Genomic DNA, 20,485 nt, shown 5'->3' with positions numbered 1-20,485 from the left:
TGAACCATTCGGTGATGACAGTATTTTAAGATCTGGAAAGTGTGACCAACTTGTAACAGCATTTACCTGGAGTCGTACTTATCATTTATTTTGCTCTTTGGAAAGATAGTATACTTCTGTTGATTCTGACTCAGTGTATCTTAGGCCTCAAATCTGGTTAAAAGACTCACTGACTACAACGACTTTCATCAGAAGAACAGAATAATCTGCTAGAAGAAACTCTTAAGAGAAACTTTCAAGGACATCCTGCTGCAGAAGATGTCTCAAATCTTGATTCGAATTTGTTAGCACAGCAGATGGGCCACAACAGCCTCGAGCAGTACCATTAACCCACGTCATCTAACCAATATTCACCTGTGCAAGGCTGGAATATTCACTAGCACATGCCTTGTAGTGTCACACACTGCAGATATCCTGCCAGCTTACTACAAATAAGGAAAGGCATTTGTCTTTTTAAAAATCAAAAAGAAAAACTCTAAGTAACTTTTCATTTGACTTTAACATATGAACTTTTTTTTTTCCTTTTTCTGATGTTACAGATAAAAGAAGAGAGATGGACTAGCTAATACTCTGTAGTATGGTTGTAGTAACAACCAGATTAATAATCAAGAAGCTCATCAGAAGGAGAACCTGGAGTGTTTGTGGGTAGAGTAGCTGCTAGAAAGCAGCTGAGGTAGATTTGACTCCTGTCAGTAAAGGAGGATCATGAAAAGGAGAAGAAAGTGATGAAGAAAACGAAGGAACCAGACGGATGGATGTAAATGCAACTAAAGAAGGGAAGAAGAGGACAGGGAAAAGTCTGGTGGTAAGCCAAAAGTGGACAATAGCAGTAAAATAGCAGTCAAACACTGCTAATAAGTCACAGTAAACACAAAAAACTCTAGGCTGGAGAAATTACTTACAGCATACAAAAAGCACAGTCAGTGGTGGTACCTGTTCTTTTTTACACCAGGAGGATTTTTAAACTGATTAATGCAAAGCAGGCAGGCCAGAAGAAGGACTGAAAAAACCCAAGCACCAGGCAGGTAACCTTATTTACAAAAAACTATGTGAGAATACGCAAATAATCTTGAACACTTGTACTTATGCAGCAGCCTATTCCACTAATACCAGAGACCTGGCAACAGATCATGCTGCATTCCTTGACTGCTGAAGTGTTTTAATTTGAGAATGTAACAACAAGGTAACATACAAGCTCTGACTTTCCTCCTCAGAAAGCATGGCAACCAGAGATCCTATTGTGCTTTGTTGCTGCATAATTGTTAAAGAAATGCTTTCCGATGCCCTGTGAGAGGGGGTACTATCTCGAAAGCTCAAAGGGATTGTTCATTTGATCACTAAGCACAGTATTATTCTAACCACTCATGCACGCAGAGAATGCCTCTATTCTTATGTTCCCCTGAGAGTTGAGATCATCTGAGATATGTTGGCTATCACATATAAAGGCTGAGGTAGAACTGCTGGCAGGACGTTTTAAGGGAAGGATTTTCACAAACGTGGAATTTCTCCTCCATGTTTTTTGGACAACAGTTGAATTTGCTGACCACTGGGCTAATTTGGAACATGCAAATATAAAAGCAAATCTTTACAAGCTTTACAAATCTCTACAAGCAGTTTTAAGAATGGTAAAAGATACAGAAGAGTTTCTAATTCCAGACTCATGTCTCTTCCCCAAAGCAGAAAGTGAATTTGATCCAAGGCTCTTAGCACAAGCAAATACTAACACAAAATCAGAAAAAAACCCACCCAAACCAACCAAACAAAACCACAAAAAAACCCCAAATAACAAACAAACCCATCAAAGCAGACCCACTCCAACACACCAAGAAAACGCCTACACTCATCCCCCACCAGACAATGTAATTAGCAAAGAACAAGGTTACTCGATGCTGTCCTGTCCTACCATCTCCTAAGAGTACGTATGAGTTTTTATTTCTGATTTCTTGTTTTACAATATGCGAGTCACTCAGATATTCTTGTGATGCACTTTAATGATTCTTCAGTTGTCCTGTTGAAAACATTAACTTGCCTGCCAGTAATCTCAAAAATGAAATGCCTAGCCTCTTACCCGTACACGTATTAATTAAAAACAAAAAATCACCTCTAATTCATGCCACTTTAGCACAAGCAGCATATAGGCGAGAACTCAAATCAGTATTACGTCCTAAAATCTACAGAAGACTAATGCACTTTTCCAATTTACGCTTGAGAGAGACAAGTAAATTGCCTATGCATCTCTACAGCATGCACATTACTATTCCCTGAATTAACACAATAACCACACAGACCTCACTAGGAATTAAAGATGCATATACAGCCCACAAAAGGACATGAATAAACCGTATCAAATTCCTCCCCTTAATCCGAGGTCTACAGTTTTTCTTCCCTTCTGTGGAAAAGATGGCTTATTAGCGTGACTCCTTATTTCTGTGTGTGAATAACACCCTTAAAATAAATGCACAATTGTAACCACTATTTTTTAAGGAGGTCTGAAGGATTCTAAAACCCTACACTTCATGCAAACAAAATGCAATTTTCAGAAAGATGTGACCTCATTAAAAGTTCCGCCACCAAGAAATGTTAGGCTATTTCACTCAGCTGAAAATGTCATTATTTTGCCCAGATATTTTTAATTCTAACATTGTAAGTCCAAAAGCAAAAATTGCACCTTCACACATTCTGACTGAGAACCTCCAAATCAACCCCCCTTTTTAGTCTCTACTTAAAAAAGCAAAACCACCTAAGTGAAACCATCATAAGGGATCAAATATTTCTATACTTCCTCAGTGAAATCTGTTAAATTAAAGGGGTTATATTTTTATTTAAACCAGACTATTTGAGTTGTGAATCTGGCCCTTAGAATACAAGTCTTTATGCTGCAGTGCTGCATCACAACGATGTCAACATAAGCAGACTACTATAGGTGGTGGAGAAAATGCTCTAATTTTCAAATAAGGAGCTATTTCCAACTAGCTTATATTCAGCCTTTTCCCACATTTTATTCCTGATAAAGAACATGATTATTATACTACAAAAACCGCAATGAATGGACTAGAAAAGTCAGGTATTTGTGTATGTCAGCAGTGCTTTATTACAAAGAGGTCGGGAGTCATGATGACTAACCAAAGCACTGTGCAATTTTGAGTAACATGCTGATTTTAAGACATTCAATTCTGTCTTCTTGAGAAGGCAGCAATTTTTCTTATTTTCTTTTTATTGGAATCTTGAAAATAACTTGGAAGGACATTAAGACTCAGGAATCCTATAACAGTTACCTTAACTTTAGGTAGAGCTAAAAAGGGCCCTTTTTATACATGAGAACTGAGAAAAATGCACTAGAAAAGGTCTCGCATTTTCACTGCAGGAGACGTTTGTATCCAGCACATATGTTAAACAAAAAAAAAACCAAACATGGGTGGGAGGAGTGTAACTCAGAAACAGGGATGGCATTTGTCACCCCTTGTAATTATTTAGGGGTGAAAGAAAATGTACAGGCCCATATAAAAAGATTGTTGACGAGAAGAGTTAGAAAGAGAAATAATTTAAATGCTTGCCTTCATGGAGCAGTCACTGGCAGAGCTATATTGGTACAGGTATGACATTTCAGCTCTCTGCCCAGAACAGAAATGGTATGCAGAGAGGGTGCTAATGAAGCACACATCTACACAGAATAATTGTGGTATTGTGATTCTGATACTGAGTTTTCCCAAGCAGAACAGGCTTTAACATAAAATTGTAGTTTATCTGCAAAAACTAGAGCAATTTGGCTCTTGTTAGAGAGGAACAAAATGCTTGGTGCAAAAGTAGTCTGACTGGAAGTACTTACTTTGAGAAACGGGAATGAGATGTAACGGGTGCAGAGCAACTTTGTTACACTATTCCCATTCTGTTTATAGATCAATAGTCCTCGATCAGGTGCTTTTGCAGTATGAATAGTGCTAATGTATTAACATAATAATGCTAGAAATGAGTTTGTATTTGGATTATGATACTTCAGTAACAGAGGAAAAACCTCATATGCTCCATGAAAAATAATTAGAACAGTTGAAAAGGAAAAATAAAATCCCAAGCATATAAGCATTTAAAAGTCTCACCTCCTGGACTTCTCAATTCCAGAAAATCCTGTTAATTAGATTCAATCCCACTTATCAACTCAACTCACATCCTTAAATCAGGCCACATAGTACAAGTTACTACAATCAGGTGAGCACTGATTCTGGAACAGAAGCCAGATTTATCATTGCTGGCATATGGAAACAGAGGTTAACAGCTCTCTGCTGGAGCCCAGAAGGGAATTCATCACAGAAAAAGGGGAAACCAGTTATTTTTCCCAGTCTTCTGATTCTCACCTTAAACCCAGACCCATCAAAATATCAGGGACTGTAGTGACAGGACAAGGGGTAACAGGTTCAAACTTAAACAGCGGAAATTTAGATTGGATATAAGGAAGAAATTCTTTACTGAGAGGGTGGTGAGGCACTGGAATGGGTTGCCCAGGGAGGCTATGAATGCTCCATCCTTGGCGGTGTTCAAGGCCAGGTTGGATGAGGCCCTGGGTGGCATGGTTTAGTATGGGGTGTCCCTGCCCAGGGCCGGGGGGTTGGAACTAGATGACCTTAAGGTCCTTTCCAACCCTAACTATTCTATGATTCTATGATCTATGCCAAAATTTGGATAGTGTTTCAAAGTGTAAAAGCACATTACTAATTATGCTGAAACCTAAGGAAGTTCCTCTGTTAGTTCCATTTATCATTGTCGCTTTGTAGGCTGTGCAGTTCACGCTGATGTTGGCCAGCCACTTATCCCTTACATCAAGGGCAGAGTAATTTGGTGGACAAAGAAGAAAAAAGCTTTAATTTTTCAGAGGTCTTGACATTTTTTGCTTCAGGGTTTTCTTTCAGCATGGATCTTGAAACAAATTCGCTTTCAGGTCTTTGTAACAGAATTATGTATTTTGAAACAGAACAGTAAAATTATTTCAACAAATTTTGGCAAATAAACTGAAATAAATAAACTTTCAGAATTTATATTTAATGCAAGTAAGAGATTCAGACTGAAATTAGGCTTGTTGTACATTAGGCATTCACACAGCTTCAGTTTTCCGTTTCATTCTATTTTGTAAAAGATTTCCTGTGTTGACAAATGCAGAGGATACTACAGCCATAAAATGTGGAGACCAAACAAGAGCTTCTTGTGGTCATTTTAAAGGATGGCTAGTTTATATACAAGACTGAAGATCACATACAAAACAAGGGACAATAAAGAAAGTTAGAAGTTCAGAGAGTAACAGCACTGATCTGGCAAAGTCCTGTTCATGTCATAACCTTACCTTACAAAAATGAAATATTGCAACATTTTAGATGTGATCAATAGGTGAAGCAAAAGGAGGCAAAAACATATGTCTAGAACTAATCCTGCCTGAAAAGGCTTTGCAAAGAATTCGCTCTGCTCATGACAGTGAATGTCAGAACTGCATTTTGCATTTAAAACTTAGCCCTTCAGTTCAAGGATAACATTCTCTAACTCTCCACTTGCTTCTGCATTACAAGACATCTGCAGACATGAAAATGGAAATGCTTCAGACAGTTTCTGCCTGAAGCTGCCTCAGTGGCGTGTGGGATGCCTGATGCAAAAGATAGCTTCCTCAAGCCTGTGAGCTGAGCCAAGGACTTCCTGTACCACAGACCCAAGATCAGCATCTTTCTTGATAGGAAACTTGGGCACCACATAGCTCTGTTGAAATCAATAGAGCTACCGTGCTGAAAATGTAGGAGGTCCTGTGTAGATAAATCAGGGCAAGTAGAGTCACCACATCCTCATAAACATTCAGGGAAGGCCACTTATTTCAAGGAAGGAATACTTTGTTAAGTGTTACGTATATACTTTAGAGGCATCAATATGTTCATCTTTTCTCCACTGAGTTTAGTGAAACCCAGTCTCTTTATGGTAATATTGCGTGGAGGCTTAGGTGTCTAAAACCCACCACTTCCGTTTCGAGAGTGTATTCAATCACTCTTCCACAAGAAAAGATTAAAAAGAAAAACCTATTGCAGATCTTTCAGAACAGAAATGAGAACTCTTGTGAATTTCTTTTCTCTGTAGCCCGTTTCTATTGAAATCACTTGAGATAAACAGAGATTTGGAAGTATTTTTGCAACAGCATCCATAGTTGTGTTTCTTTAAACAACTGAGTTAAGCCTTTGAAATGATGATTTCTGCTGCAATCCTCGTCAGCACTACCAGGGACACTGATAGTTTTCCGTGGTTAATATTATGTACAGCAGAGATTTTAAGTTGCTACAGCAAGGATCAAAAAGGAAAAAAGAAAAAAAGAAATCACAATAGATGACAGCTAATAGAAATCACTGAGACTAATTTAAAATTCCTGGTTTGATGGAGATATTTCACATCCAGTAGTAAAATGCTTACTTCTAATTAAGTGGGAATATTAAAAGGCCTAGACAAAGCCAAGCTTTTCATTGGCAACAGGGAAGGGAACCATAGGGAAGGCTCTAAAGAGGGAGCCTGCTCTGAACAGCACTGAAAATAAAGAGCAGCATTATCATGGCTGTTCTCTGCTCCCTGCAAGGCTTGTAAGCGACTGCAGTCTTGTCACCACCAGGATGTTTCTGTACAAGTACCAGTGTGTGCACACCAGTAAATACTAGTCCTTTTCACTTCTATTTTCCTCATCAAAAATAGATACCTCAGATGTGAATTTCTGCTCTGTGCCTCCTTGGTAGCGCTTAAAGGGACACTGTCACACCCATAAAACTGAACTATTGCACAAGCTATGTATTTGAAGGAGTTAAGCCAAACCAGCATCGGCCTTCTTGAACAAATGTGTAACAGAAAGCCATAGCTTTAAGTGTGGCTTGGATTTGCTGCATGACACGGTACTGAAGCCTTGGAGTTTCACAGAGCTCCAGGGTGCGGAGATGGGAGTGCCAAGGGGAAGCTGACAGATGCCAAGTCCTGCAAATTTTCATTCACTCATTCAACAGCTCTGCATTTCCTTCTTGCACCACCATCAGATTCATTTTGAGTCTTGAGGACACAGTTGCAAATGTCATTTGTGCTGAAGCACAATTTAGATTAACTCAGCATAGAAATAAAAAGATTTTGTCAGGGTCACCACCAGAACAGCATGTGTGGTGTTTGCAATATGCTGACATTCTCTACTTTCATAATCCTTTCACGGTGCACTTAATGCTTGGCTCTCTCCTTCCCATCACATACTAAGTCTGACATTTTTGCAGAACTGCTGCTGGACAAGAGGATGCAACTACGACGACTTCCTTGCCACCTTTTCACACTCTTCAGACAACAACTGGAGCATAAGAAGATCCACAGCTCTTTTCATACTCCAGCCCAGTCATTTAATGCTGAAAGACAGGCTGATGAATTTTTTATTTTTAAGCTCTTTATAGTTCTGCCGAAGTAAACAGAACTACTTAGAATACTGCTGATGAATGAGGCTAAAATGGGGGCATAAGTGGAAAATACAACTAAGAAATCCAAGCCAGAATTTCTTAAGCCAATCTGATTCTGACAAGGAATTAAAATTTCACCTGATTGGTAACATATTGGATGGGAAGCACCAACTTAATACTGACTCACTGTGTTTATGAGGGTAAGGCTTTTACCTCTGTATCCCCTTTTCTTCCTAGTTTCTGTCTTCTGCATTCAGGTAAGTAAAAACCTGGGTTAGGATCTCTCTCTCATGATGTGTGCTATAAGCAACCAAATGGAGACGGGTCACACAATCAGAGGTAATTATGTGGGTTACACCATCAGCAAAGGGCTTCTTTTTAACCAGGATAATTGATCACTGAGGAGGATCCACTGGGTTTATACAATTCTTTCAATAGGACATTATTCGGGCTGAAATCATGCATTATGGATTTGATCCAGGAATTGCTCAAATTCCATAATTCTGATTATGCAGAAAGCCAAAGTAGGTGACTTTCACTTTTTTTTTTTTCCCTTTTAAGCCACAAAAGGCTTGTCAATCTCAGCTGGCATTTCTGTTTTCTCCTAATAGCTTGCACAAAACCTCATTCTGGTTCTTTTCTAGCCAATGCATTAAGAAGTGAGTCACATTGTAATAAAACTTTAATGACAACATCTGTTTCAGCAAACATGATAGAAGAGTTGTTGGCCCACGGAGGACTATTCTGCTTCTTCACTCAAACCAGAGTTGAGCAATTTATTCAGTCTTGGCAAAACTGGAAATAGGGAAACAGCAACAGATACTTTCCCCAAAATAAAGATCTTTCAGAAGCACTTCTAACTAATTTACAGATAAAATCCTGTCTTAGCCAAACTGTGATACATAAAAATCAGTGACAACAGTAAGGACTCTATTTCTTCTGTGCAAACAGAATACTCCCTTGGGCTGCAGCCTGCTAACAGGACAAAGATGACAAAATAAGCTGGGAAAGGAGTAACTTATTTTCATGGCTAGCTAATTAGCCAAAGGCTAATATCACCACCCAGCAACATGTGACATTAGACCACCCTTAGCCATCCCCACTTTTACAATCAGCCACAATGTGTGATTTGGATAACAATAGGATGGCAAATGCCTATTGTGTTTCCCTTCATCTCCCACACTGACTGACTTACTGAATAAACAAGGAGAAAAAAAATCAGCAGATCCTGTACACTGTATAGCAAGCATTAAAATAATAAGTCATTTCTTATACTGCTACTGTGCTGATTAATTACAGCAAGCACAGGCCTCCAGCCCTGCCCTGCTAAAAACGCAGCAGGCAGCACATGATCAGGTTCATGTCTATGCTAACAAATCTAGTAACAACTCCAGTTCCTATGGAAGAAAGAAAACCCAAACCTCTGTTACGCATACAGCTTGCATGTGGTACAGACAAGAAAAAAGGAAAACTTACACCACATCACACTTGTTAAAATGCTCTGAAGTACTTGTGCACTGATTTTGTGGCAAATATTAGTGCCATGCTAAAAGTAATCTTAAAAGCTGAGATACTGTGGTAAAGCAGTACACTAAATATAATGGCATATAAGGAGATGAAAGGAATATATATGGAAGAGATAAGTTTTTTCTGTAAGGGTGGTGAGGCACTGGAATGGGTTGCCCAGGGAGGTTGTGAATGCTCCATTCTTGGCAGTGTTCAAGGCCAGGTTGGACAGAGCCCTGGGTGGCATGGTTTAGTGTGGGGTGTCCCTGCCCATGGCATGGGGGTTGGAACTGGATGATCTTAAGGTCCTTTCCAACCCTAACTGTTCTATGATTCTACATCAATGAGGTAGACGTCCAAGAACTACTATTACTGTTTAAAGCACCAGATAGCTGCCAGGGGAAAAAAAAAAAAAAAGAAGTTATTGCTATTGTTAAAGAAAATCCATAAAAATGAGCCATAATCAAAGAAACATTAACAAAAATTGCTAATATCTCTATGTCAGAAAAACCTTCAGACCCTAAAGTAACAAAAAATCCCACCAGTTGGCCAACTGCTGCCTCTGAAATCCTATGGGTCTCAGTTCTCCAGCTTATCTTGTCCCTATGTAAACTACATATTGTTTGGAAAAAGCATTTTATGATAAAACACATGAAAAAGCAAAAGCTGTGAGCAGTACATCTGAGATCCAACAACTGCACCAAAAATGCCAAGCTTTTTTTTATTACAATGTAAATCTATTCTTTCCATCTCAAAAGGCTAATCCAGTCTTGTTTTCATTTTGACAAACCAGTGGTCTCTGGCTGGAAGCAGATAGGCCAAGTCTTGCAGGAAATTGGGAAAAGGAGGAGATGGTGAAGGAAAGTGGAAATATGTAAACAGCTGGAAAAACAGAATCATTACTTAGCTTATCATGAAAAATTACAGGAGGCTAAATTCCCCCATTTACCTCTCATGCAAGAAGGAATAACTGCACTGTGGTAATAACATTCATTTTAGGACAATTTGCTGTCTCACCAGATTCATTATTTTGTGTAAATTTGCCATTATTTTGCATTAAAGTCATATCTTGTGTTCCACAATCGATTGTGTTTACAAGGAGAGAAGCCTCTCAGTACAGTCACTGAACTGCAGTAACCCTCAGCTTTTAGCAAGATCCTGACTGGACCCCATCACCTCCTGATGAAGGCATTGCCCAGCCAAAAGCTGCTAAATGCCTTCCAGCTCCTTCTTTTGTATTCTGCCTCCACCCTTTTTTAAACATAAATCAAAAAGAAAACATTGATGAAGAGTGAAATCCATACAGATGTGACACACAGTGACACATATTCCTATGTTAACTTGTGAGAGATCAACACTGTCTATTATTTCAGGAGAATAGGTTCATATATCATTAAATCCCCAACTAAACAAAACCCCAAAAACCCCCAAGAACAGGTATCCAATACACAGCATCCAAAAATTCCTAGGTGTGGACAATGGGACTGCAGCAACTGCAGCTACCCTCTCCTTATCATGTTAAGGGAGGCCAACAGTGAGCATGACTACATTCGTCAAACTATTACAGACGGAAATCTCATGGAGACAGTAGTTCTTCAACCTGCGTGGGATTATACAACTATCCACAGGACATTCTGCGTAGGACATAGCAGCAGGCGTCAGCATAAGCAATGAATCAGGGTGAGGCAGGGCTGCTGTCGAATTGTGCTGAATATACAGTTTCTAGTTACATCTCCGAGCTCTGCACACAAAAAGATACCTCCTGATGTACCTAGTACTGCAATTAGAAACAGCACAATGACGGACTGAAGGAATGGTGCTGCGTTGTGTCACTTTGCCACACATAGCTTACCTCTTGCCCAAGTGAAAGAAAAGAAAAACCTCTACAATTCTGATACATTTTTCTTTCCTCTGTAAGAAAAATTCACTTTCCCTTTTATACCAAAAAAAAAAACCCACCCAAAAAAACCACCAAAAAACACACACAAAAAATATGAAACTCAAACAACAACAACAAAACTCAGCACCCCACAGTACAGCTCCAGCCACACAGCACATATCACTGGAAAGCATTAAGCCATGAGGAACCGCAGCCACATCCACAGACCTAATTCACACTTGATCTACTAAATAGATATAAACTTTCCTGCTTGAGATCAGAACTTACTGTATCTTGAAAAGTTAGTACACTTTGATTTTGAATTGCTATCAAAAAGGGGAATATGCTTATTCAATCCGGGGGGGGGGGGGGGAGGGGGGGGAAGAAGAAGTATCTATAAAAACCTGCATTTATCCTTTTTCCATGTTAATGCAATATGGGACCAAAGAACGGTACAATCCTCCCAGCAGTCAGGATGACAGGAATTTTGCTGCCCTGCTTATGCCTCACAGATGTAGAGCAGCGATGGATCTAATATACTTCTGGAAATAATCTCTGGAAGTAAGGCCAGCAGTCACCTCCTGATCCATTTCTTTAGACACATAGCACTTTACTCAGCAATTGTCTTCTCTCACTTGGATTGACATGTCATTCATGATCCTTTTCTGACTACATACTGGTTGCAACAGAGACCATGTTGACTACGTGCAAGTTCAACACAAGTTTGTAGCAAGCAAGACATTCTAGTTCCACATCACAGATGCATATTCAGTATATATCAGACAACAGAACTCTGTTGGGTGTCACAAGAAAATCCTTTCAAAAGACAAACAAAACTAACTCTTGTTAATTCAGAAATTCATAGTTACAAATACCATTACTGTGCAGACAAGATTTCTCTCTCATATTGTTACCCTTCTGCTCCATTTATCCACTCTATCCTCTTGTATGAAAAGTTCATGACCTTTGAGAATTACCTCTCTGAAACACAAGGCATACCTGATTTGTTTGTTTCAAAAAGCTGCTGGTACAACTTGGCTTCGTTGTTCATAAGGACATTTCAGCTATACTATTTTTACTATTCAGTGTGAAAATAAACACAAATGCAAAAAAGACCCTCCAGAATGGTAATTCCCAAATCCAAATCATATGAAGACGAAAAGTAACCAGTGGCCCTCCACAGTAGTGGATCAATCTTTGCTTCTATATACAAAGAATGCTGTTGGGTCTATCAGACTTGAAAGAGATATCCATACTGGGCTCCTTAGCACAGTAACATTTTCTATAAATAAGAACAAGCTTGCCTCCAAAACTGTACCCAACTGATAGGGTAGTGTGCAGACACCACATTTACTCCGGGAGCAAGTATTTCTAAAAGAAAAAAATATTCTGTATTCAAACAGCACAGCTTCCTCAGGTATCTTCTGTATAACACCCTTGGATATCTTCTGTGTAACAATCTCTAATAATTGCACCTATTCCATGCTGTTCACTGTACAGGAAGTTTCCTTGTCCTGAAGGATCATCCTGTCACCTGGTCCAAGACAACACACTAACCTTGGAGAGGGGGGAGACCAGAGCAAAATAAGAGATTTCTGTCTCCTTTGCTGAAGGGCCTTTGCCCTGGCAGCCCAGGCACTCCAGTGGCTGCAGGGACTGGCAGTTGCTGCCACCGGGTGGCTCAGGAAAGAGAAACAGCCAAGGCCGTCAGGGAGACCGGACCTCCCCAAGCACCCACTGCACACCCATGCATCAGGACAGAAAGGGCAGGGAGCAATCAAGGGGTGCTGCCACCTGCTCTGAAGGGCGCTCAGTGGCTACATCAGGCAGCAGTTGACCTCTCTGCTGCCTGTGCTAACCTTTCTGTAGGGGGTGGCATTGTCCAGAGAAAGCTGGGGAGAATGATCTCTGTGAAAGAGTTCTGTGTGAACAGGAAAGGCTGTGCTGCACCCACTCAGAGACCGAAGGCTATTTAAAATTCTTCAGAAGAGGGATCTGAGTGGAAGCTGAAGCTATAAATTAACCAAGTGCTGGTGCATTCTTGATGCTCGTTATAATTAGCATCAATGTGGAAAAGAAAGAAAAAAGAAATGACGGATAGCTTGACATAGATCAAGCTAGAGGGAGAATAACTGAGCAGGGTCTGCAACTTAATCATTTAAGTTACAGGAGAAAAAGTAACTTGCCTATGGAAAACTGATTTCTCCCCTGAGATAGATTTAAACATCTTAAGAAATTGCCCAGAACTGCAGTGAAAGGTAGGCATTTACAACAGTGTAATTCTCAAACTTATAAAACTTGGATCTGCCAAAATTTTCTCCCTGACTCTCAGGGAGTCTCACACTGAAGTAGTTTCATTTGCACCTTCAATCCACTTTGATTTCCTCACTTGAGCAGGGTGAAAAGAAGATTACAGACTCCATCTGAACTGTATTTTCTCCTTTTTTTCCCCCCTCTGATTTTGACATAATCTTAAAAACAAACTTTCATTTGTAACATGGTAAAAGGGTTGATATAAGCTTGTTTTGGGAGTTGGAAAGACATTTTCCTCCTTGTGGTGCCAAGTTATCAAATGTTGATCATTGGCTTATCTTGGATAAAAAGTACAGTTCACAGATCTGGAACACGGAAATATTCAGCAATCTGTTAGTAAATCATTAGCTTTAAAGAACAGATAGTACACTGTATGTCGACCTTGAATCGTAAAAGAATTTGTAGGATATGGATCACTGGATGGTGAGTTTAAGCCTACCAACAGTTAACTTCATGGTTTATCATTTCTATTTTTAAATTCACAGTCCCCATATGGACCACAGGATTGACTAACCACTGGTTTAGCTCACTGGTAGATGGGGCTTGTGATCAGAATAGACAGAAGGTTTAAAAGCCTTCTTTGGCCTCCACTGTGCTGGGAGAGAGGCAGATGAAGATCTCCTTGCTTTGCTGTCTCCATCCTTCCCACAGGAAGAAAACCAGAGATCTGAGCTGAGAAAGATTAGTTTGAGACGCACATTACACAGTGCCACAGGGCTCTATAACCAGTAACACTGGATCTACTGTGAGTAGCTGGTGGAGCAGATACAGAGGAAATGAGGTAATAGCTTCACCACTGAATTAATAAAGTTGAAAACGAGTTCTTAAGTCCACTTCTGGATTCTTCAGACACTGGCATTCTATGATCAGTGTTGGAAGCATTCATACCAGGAAAACAGGCTCATATGCCAATCACACTACATTATCTCATTGAGGAAAGCTGATTTTAAACAAAACCATTTTAAACGGTTACAGAATTGTTTCCATGTAGAGTAAGAAAAAAAAACTTAACTATTCACGCTCCATTCTTTTTGTACCTCAAAAGAAAAAAAATCCTTACTATATTAAAAAATATTTGACTCATCCAAAAGTTTTCAAGCTAGTCAGACTTAATAAAATCCACATGACTTCTGCAGATCTTGAGTTTCCACTCCAGAACATAACGGAGCTAAATATTACACCCACTGATAATCTTCCAGCCTTGCCTTCACCTCTTCTGCATTAATGCTAGACTACTGCTTTTTTATTGAAGTCCTATTAGCATAAAATCAACATAAAGTTGGAATAATAAGGTTTCCCCAGCTCTTTTCCAAATCTTAATGCAAAAGAAAAGGCAAAACCAGCTTTGAGATCAAATAATAAAACTACCAGCAAAACATACAAGGGGAGCAGAGAGAGATTCACTGAAAACTATCAAGAGGAGCTCATCTAAAAATCTAGGCCTCCAAATATCCTCAAAGGTCACCTAGTCTATCCTTCTGCCACAAACTGAACTACATTACATCAGTTTAGCCAGTTACTTGTCTAACCTGCTTTTAAAGGCCTACAATGATAAATCTCCACACTTTCCAGATGATCCCACTGTTTTAATATTTCTTTTAGGATTTCCCTTTCCAGCATTTATTCAAATCTTTTTTTCTACAAGTGAATTTAAAGAACTCACTGCTTGTTCTGTCCATCATGGACAGAGAAAAGTTTATTCTCCCTCTTTCTTCACACATCTTTAATTTTGTTGAACATTTGGATTCAGCCTTTCTTCTCTGTGGTAATGAACTGCAAATCTTTCTACAGATACTATTCGTTTCAGATCTTTGGTCCCTCTTTATTTTCTACTTGTCTTTTCCCCCACCTTTTCAGGTCTCTGTGGAAGTGTACAGCCCACACTCAAATGCTATACACAAACATTAAGTAGATCACAAGGATTTTGTGGGAATTCTCTTTTCTCAAGGTAACATTTTCCAGCTGTCTTAACTCACCAAATACTTCGTTATCCTCTGAAGACTGCTGCGTTAGTCTGGCTGCTTTCGGACTCTCTTTAGCTGCTTCTTCCACCTTGGTTTCAGCATTCTGTAAAGCAAACATTGCTTCAGATTAGGTCTTTTATAGTTATCAACCAGAAATATTCTTCAAACCTCTTAAATATGCACACATTACATTCTTCACGAATACAGAATCATTAACACAGAGGGTCTTGGTATCTTTACTACATATATGTAGTTTTACAAAATACTGAGGGAAAATACTTTCAGAGACAGTTGTGGGGGTTTGGGTTTTGGTTTTTTTTTTTTGAGTTTGTTTAACTACAGGACATAAAACTGAGGGTTAGAGAAGATATCCAAGTAACAGAGAGATCTTAAAAACCACGACAGACTTGTGAGTTTCCACCTTTCCTCCTCATATTTCATTTTCTTTCTATTGACATCTTCCATTGTTGACGTAGTGAATGTCCTGGGTTCAGCAGTAGCAGTCATTTTTTCTCCTTCTTAGTAGCTGGTGCAGCGCTGTGGTTTTGACTTTCAGCCTGGGAACAGCGTTGATGAAACTGATGTTTTTAGTTGCTGGTCAGAATGCTTGGTCTGACCAAGGACTTTCTGAGCCTCATGCTCTGCCAGGGAGGAGGGGAAGCCGGGAGGAAGGAGAGACAGGACACCTGACCCAAACTACCCAAAGAGGTATTCCATATCACAGCACATCATGCCCAGGAGGTAACTGGGAGTAACCCAGAAGGGCCGGCTTGCTGCTGGGGTTGGGCTAGGTGTCGGTCGGTGAGGTGTTATATTCTCTTCCCTTGTTATTTCCTTTATCATTATTATTATTGGTGGTAGCAGTAGTGATTTGTGTTATACCTTAGTTATTAAACTGTTCTTATCTCAACCCGTGAGAGTTACATTCTTTTCAATTCTCCTTCCCGTCCCTCCGGGAGTAGGGGGAGAGAAAGAAGGGGGGGAGTGAGACAGTGGACTACGTGGCTAACTTGACAACAGGGTTTAAACCACAACAGTGAACCAAGAGATCGGGAGATACTGCACAAATACTTCTCCTTGCAGAGCAAAGGTAAGTGAGCTAGAAAGAGCTTAGGAGCAGCCATCTTCAAGTCTTTAACCAACTCATGTACTTAACTGTTTAAAGCACAATTACTTATCTATTTCTGAAACAAGTCTGTCAGCTAGCTACCTGGCACTAGACTGGGAAGAAAGATAATGCAACAGTTTCAGCACTTAAATTGACAAAAGTCAAAGCATTTCCTTCTTTAGCTAGAAAAGACTGAAGAAAATATAACCTGTGAAACACTGATTTTTCAATATTTATATTGCTAATAAAGAAAAATAACTCATGTTTTACTTTGGTATTCAAGAGAAATGTATATGCAAGCTTTCAGCAATGCAGACAGTAAACTGCATATGCAGTCAACTACGAGCAATGGATATGAAGTGGCTGATGCATTAAATATTATTGGAAAGAACTGACTACAAGTTGAGGAAGGAAAAAGGAGAAATGTAGTATGCCTATGTTTTTTAGAGGACAGATACTGCTCTATTCAAGTACACACTCCTTCAGAAGACTTTGTGTGGAATTTTGGAGAAATCACTTTTGTACAATTTAAAAATTCTGAGTTACTTTAGAAAATGCTGCTATACAGTATATCCATCAAAACTACTGGTTCTGCACTCAGAAACATAGCAGCATACTTCCAAACCATAAGCTGTCTCCCTATTTCCCCTTACTAATAACCATACAGAAGATGTAAGAAGACAAGTAGATTAAGTCTGTCAACCTCCCGACAGAACACAGGAGGACAAACGTAGGGCATGTAAACTCAAGAGACTTTTAAGCAAGACAGCAAGATTTGTCAGGAAAAAATGAAAGAAAAACCTAGGAAGCCTACTGGTGTCACACAGCAGCAAAAAAGAATTAGAGAAAGAAAACAGAACAGGAAAGAAGGAAAAACTGTGCTTCAGAGGAAGAAACACCTCCGTAAGAGAAAGGATTCTGCTGTTCCTCATGCTTTTGGGTAAAAGCTGAAAATCTGTGAACTGCTGCAAAGCATCAAGAGCAGTAGTAACAAAACACTACCCAACAGATACTCAGTGGTGTCTATGAAACGAGTTGTCACTCTGAGTTCTTACTAGAGAGATGTTTGCATTTCTTACAGTTTTGGCAGCGTCAAGGAAATTAGAAAGACTGAACCATAAGAGATTTTGGTTTGAGTTAAATCACTGGGAAGAACTACACAGCAGCTGTGCTGTCTGCTCCCTGGATAAGACACAATGTTTGGTGGTGTTGACAGGTATCAGCTCCAAGATGTTGACAGAAAAGTTATGTGATATATCAGCCTAAGACAAAACAGTGCATGGCTGGATGTAAATGCACTTGGCATGGCTTCTCACAAAATACAAGCTTTAAAAAGATTTCTTTTGCTTTATTATTTGCACTAAAAAATTTACACAACACATTGTAATTGGCATTCCTAATATTCGTATTACCAAAAACAATACAAGAAAAATCACTGCAAAAGAACAATCGATGGTCCAGATGTTCTAAAACTAATACTAATAATACAAATCAGCATTTTAAAAGACAAGATTTAGCCTGTTGCTTAATTATTTTTTCCAGTGCCCTAAAAGTTCTTATGTGTCTTTATCCTCCCAATAAATGAAGAGAAAATGTGAAAATACATTACCCTTTCACTGCCTGAGCTGTGCCAGGAGGGATACTTCACCTGCAGTTATAAAGTGCTTATGGTTGGTTACAAAATAAAAGTGGCTTGTACACAACATAGTAAATGTAATCCTGTCTAGCTCTTACTTTCAGGCTGTGCACTCAAAGCAATTTTGGAAGTGATGGGCAAAATAGGTTTATTTTATAGTATCAGTTCCCCAGAACTACAAATTACACCTGATTTTAGTAGGAAATATATATTACTTAAGCCTAAATTCACAAAATCCCTCTATCTCTCTCAAGAAAGCACCTCCTCAACCACCACACAGCATTAAACTGGAACTCAAGCAGCTGTGTCGCCAAGACAACACAAGACTTGGAAATGGAAAGCTGTACTCTGGGGTATCCAAGCCAGCTTTTTAACTATCTTGCCATTTTTGCACACTAGTAAGGAAGAGCTTGTTTCTTTTCCTTTAACCACAAAGCTTTTACTCAATGACTTCAGAAAAGTTAAAACTGCTCTTCAGAAAACCATTATTCAGAAGTGTTATATCTAAAAAGAGAATTAAAGAAATCCAGTGTGAAGCAGAGATTTGTATTGTCTGTGCTCTCATTCCTGCCCTTTACAATCTACTTTGTTTTCTTATTATGTAGCTAGGATGTTTAGCTCCATCCCAATGTCAAAAATGAAAACAGACTGCAATTGCAATTTCCTTTCCCCCCACCCCCCGAAAAGTCATAGCACAGCCATTTCTCCAGCTCCTTCTCTCATTCTCATTCACTCCTGTCCATTGCACATTACCTTCCCTGCACTTAAGTCCTCAGCATCTAGCAGAAATGGAGGGGACAGAGGGTGAGGGATATACACGTGGAACAATACTTTATTCTTCCTCTATGCTACATCTAGGAAATTAAGATAAAAACCAGACACCACCTCAAAAGACAGACAAGAGTTTCTAGTGGATAAAATCAGATTTGACTGGCAACAAATCACAGAATCATAGAATCATAGAATAATTAGGGTTGGAAAGGACCTTAAGATCATCTAGTTCCAACCCCCCTGCCATGGGCAGGGACACCTCACATTAAACCATGCCACCCAAGGCCTCATCCAACCTGGCCTTGAACACCGCCAAGGATGGAGCATTCACAACCTCCCTGGGCAACACATTCCAGTGCCTCACCACCCTCTCAGTAAAGAATTTCTTCCTTAGATCCAATCTAAACTTCCCCTGTTTAAGTTTGAACCCGTTACCCCTTCTCCTGTCACTACAGTCCCTGATGAAGAGTCCCTCCCCAGCATCCCTGTAGGCCTACTTCAGATACTGGAAGACTGCTAGGAGGTCTCCACGCAGCCTTCTCTTCTCCAGGCTGAACAGCCCCAACTTTCTCAGCCTCTCTTCATACGGGAGGTGCTCCAGTCCCCTGATCATCCTCGTGGCCCTCCTCTGGACTTGTTCCAACAGTTCCATGTCCTTTTATGTTGAGGACACCAGAACTGCACACAATACTCCAAGTGAGGTCTCACGAGAGCAGAGTAGAGGGGCAGGATCACCTCCTTCGACCTGCTGGTCACGCTCCTCTTGATGCAGCCCAGGATACGGTTGGCTTTCTGGGCTGCCAGCGCACACTGAAGCCGGCTCATGTTCATTTTTATATCGACCAACACCCCCAAGTCCTTCTCCGCAGGGCTGCTCTGAATCTCTTCTTTGCCCAACCTGTAGCTGTGCCAGGGATTGCTCCGACCCAGGTGTAGGACCTTGCACTTGGCATGGTTAAACTTCATAAGGTTGGCATCAGCCCACCTCACAAGCGTGTCGAGGTCCCTCTGGATGGCATCCCTTCCCTCCGGCGTATCAACCGAACCACACAGCTTGGTGTCATCGGCAAACTTGCTGAGGGCGCACTCAATCCCACTGTCCACGTCGCTGACAAAGATGTTGAACAAGACCGGTCCCAACATTGATCCCTGAGGGACACCACTCGTTACCGGTCTCCAGCCGGACATTGAGCCATTGACCACAACTCTTTGTGTGCGGCCATCCAGCCAGTTCTTTATCCACCGAGTGGTCCATCCATCAAATTGATGTCTCTCCAATTTAGAGACAAGGATGTCATGTGGGACAGTGTCGAACACTTTGCACAAATCCAGGTAGATGATGTCAACTGCTCTGCCCCTGTCCATCAGTTCCGTAGCCCCACCATAGAAGGCTACCAAATTGGTCAGGCAGGATTTCCCCTTAGTGAAGCCATGCTGGCTGTCACAAACCACCTCCTTGTTTCTCATGTGCCTTAGCATGCCTTCCAGGAGAATCTGCTCCAAGATTTTGCCAGGCACAGAGGTGAGACTGACTGGGCTGTAATTCCCCGGGTCATCCATTTTCCCCTTCTTGAAAATGGGGGTTATATTTCCCTTTTTCCAGTCATTGGGAACTTCGTCTGACTGCCATGATTTTTCAAATATGGTGGCCAGTGGCTTCGCAACTTCATTCGCCAGCTAATGTCCGTTTGTACTGTATCCATAGCAGTAGATCATGCAACACCAGACCTGGTTGAAGAACTCTGCAAAACATTCCTCACCTTCCACTTCTGCATTGATACTCACCTAAATTTTATCATGCAAGGATACCTTTCACCTAATATTCACAAAATGCGTGTATGATGTTCAAGTTACAGTATACCTTCAGGACATTAT

The 20,485-nt window shown here is 40.2% G+C and overlaps 1 protein-coding gene across 1 annotated transcript in view; it reads right to left on the bottom strand.

Moving 5' to 3' along the window:
- Positions 1–20,485, bottom strand: part of MBP (myelin basic protein) — a gene marked incomplete at its 3' end in the record, with an annotated part of 85,470 nt that overhangs the window by 38,525 nt on the left and 26,460 nt on the right. Inside the window, exon 2 of the mRNA XM_080611510.1 lies at positions 15,108–15,198. Within this exon, the coding sequence (XP_080467636.1) occupies positions 15,108–15,198 (91 nt within the window). The remainder of the gene's footprint in view (positions 1–15,107; positions 15,199–20,485) is intronic.

This window comes from Psittacula echo (assembly GCF_963264785.1).
Source record: "Psittacula echo genome assembly, chromosome: 2".
NCBI lineage: Eukaryota > Metazoa > Chordata > Aves > Psittaciformes > Psittacidae > Psittacula > Psittacula echo.
Note: the sequence above shows the minus strand (reverse complement) of the source record. Positions and strands in the feature narration are given on the sequence as shown.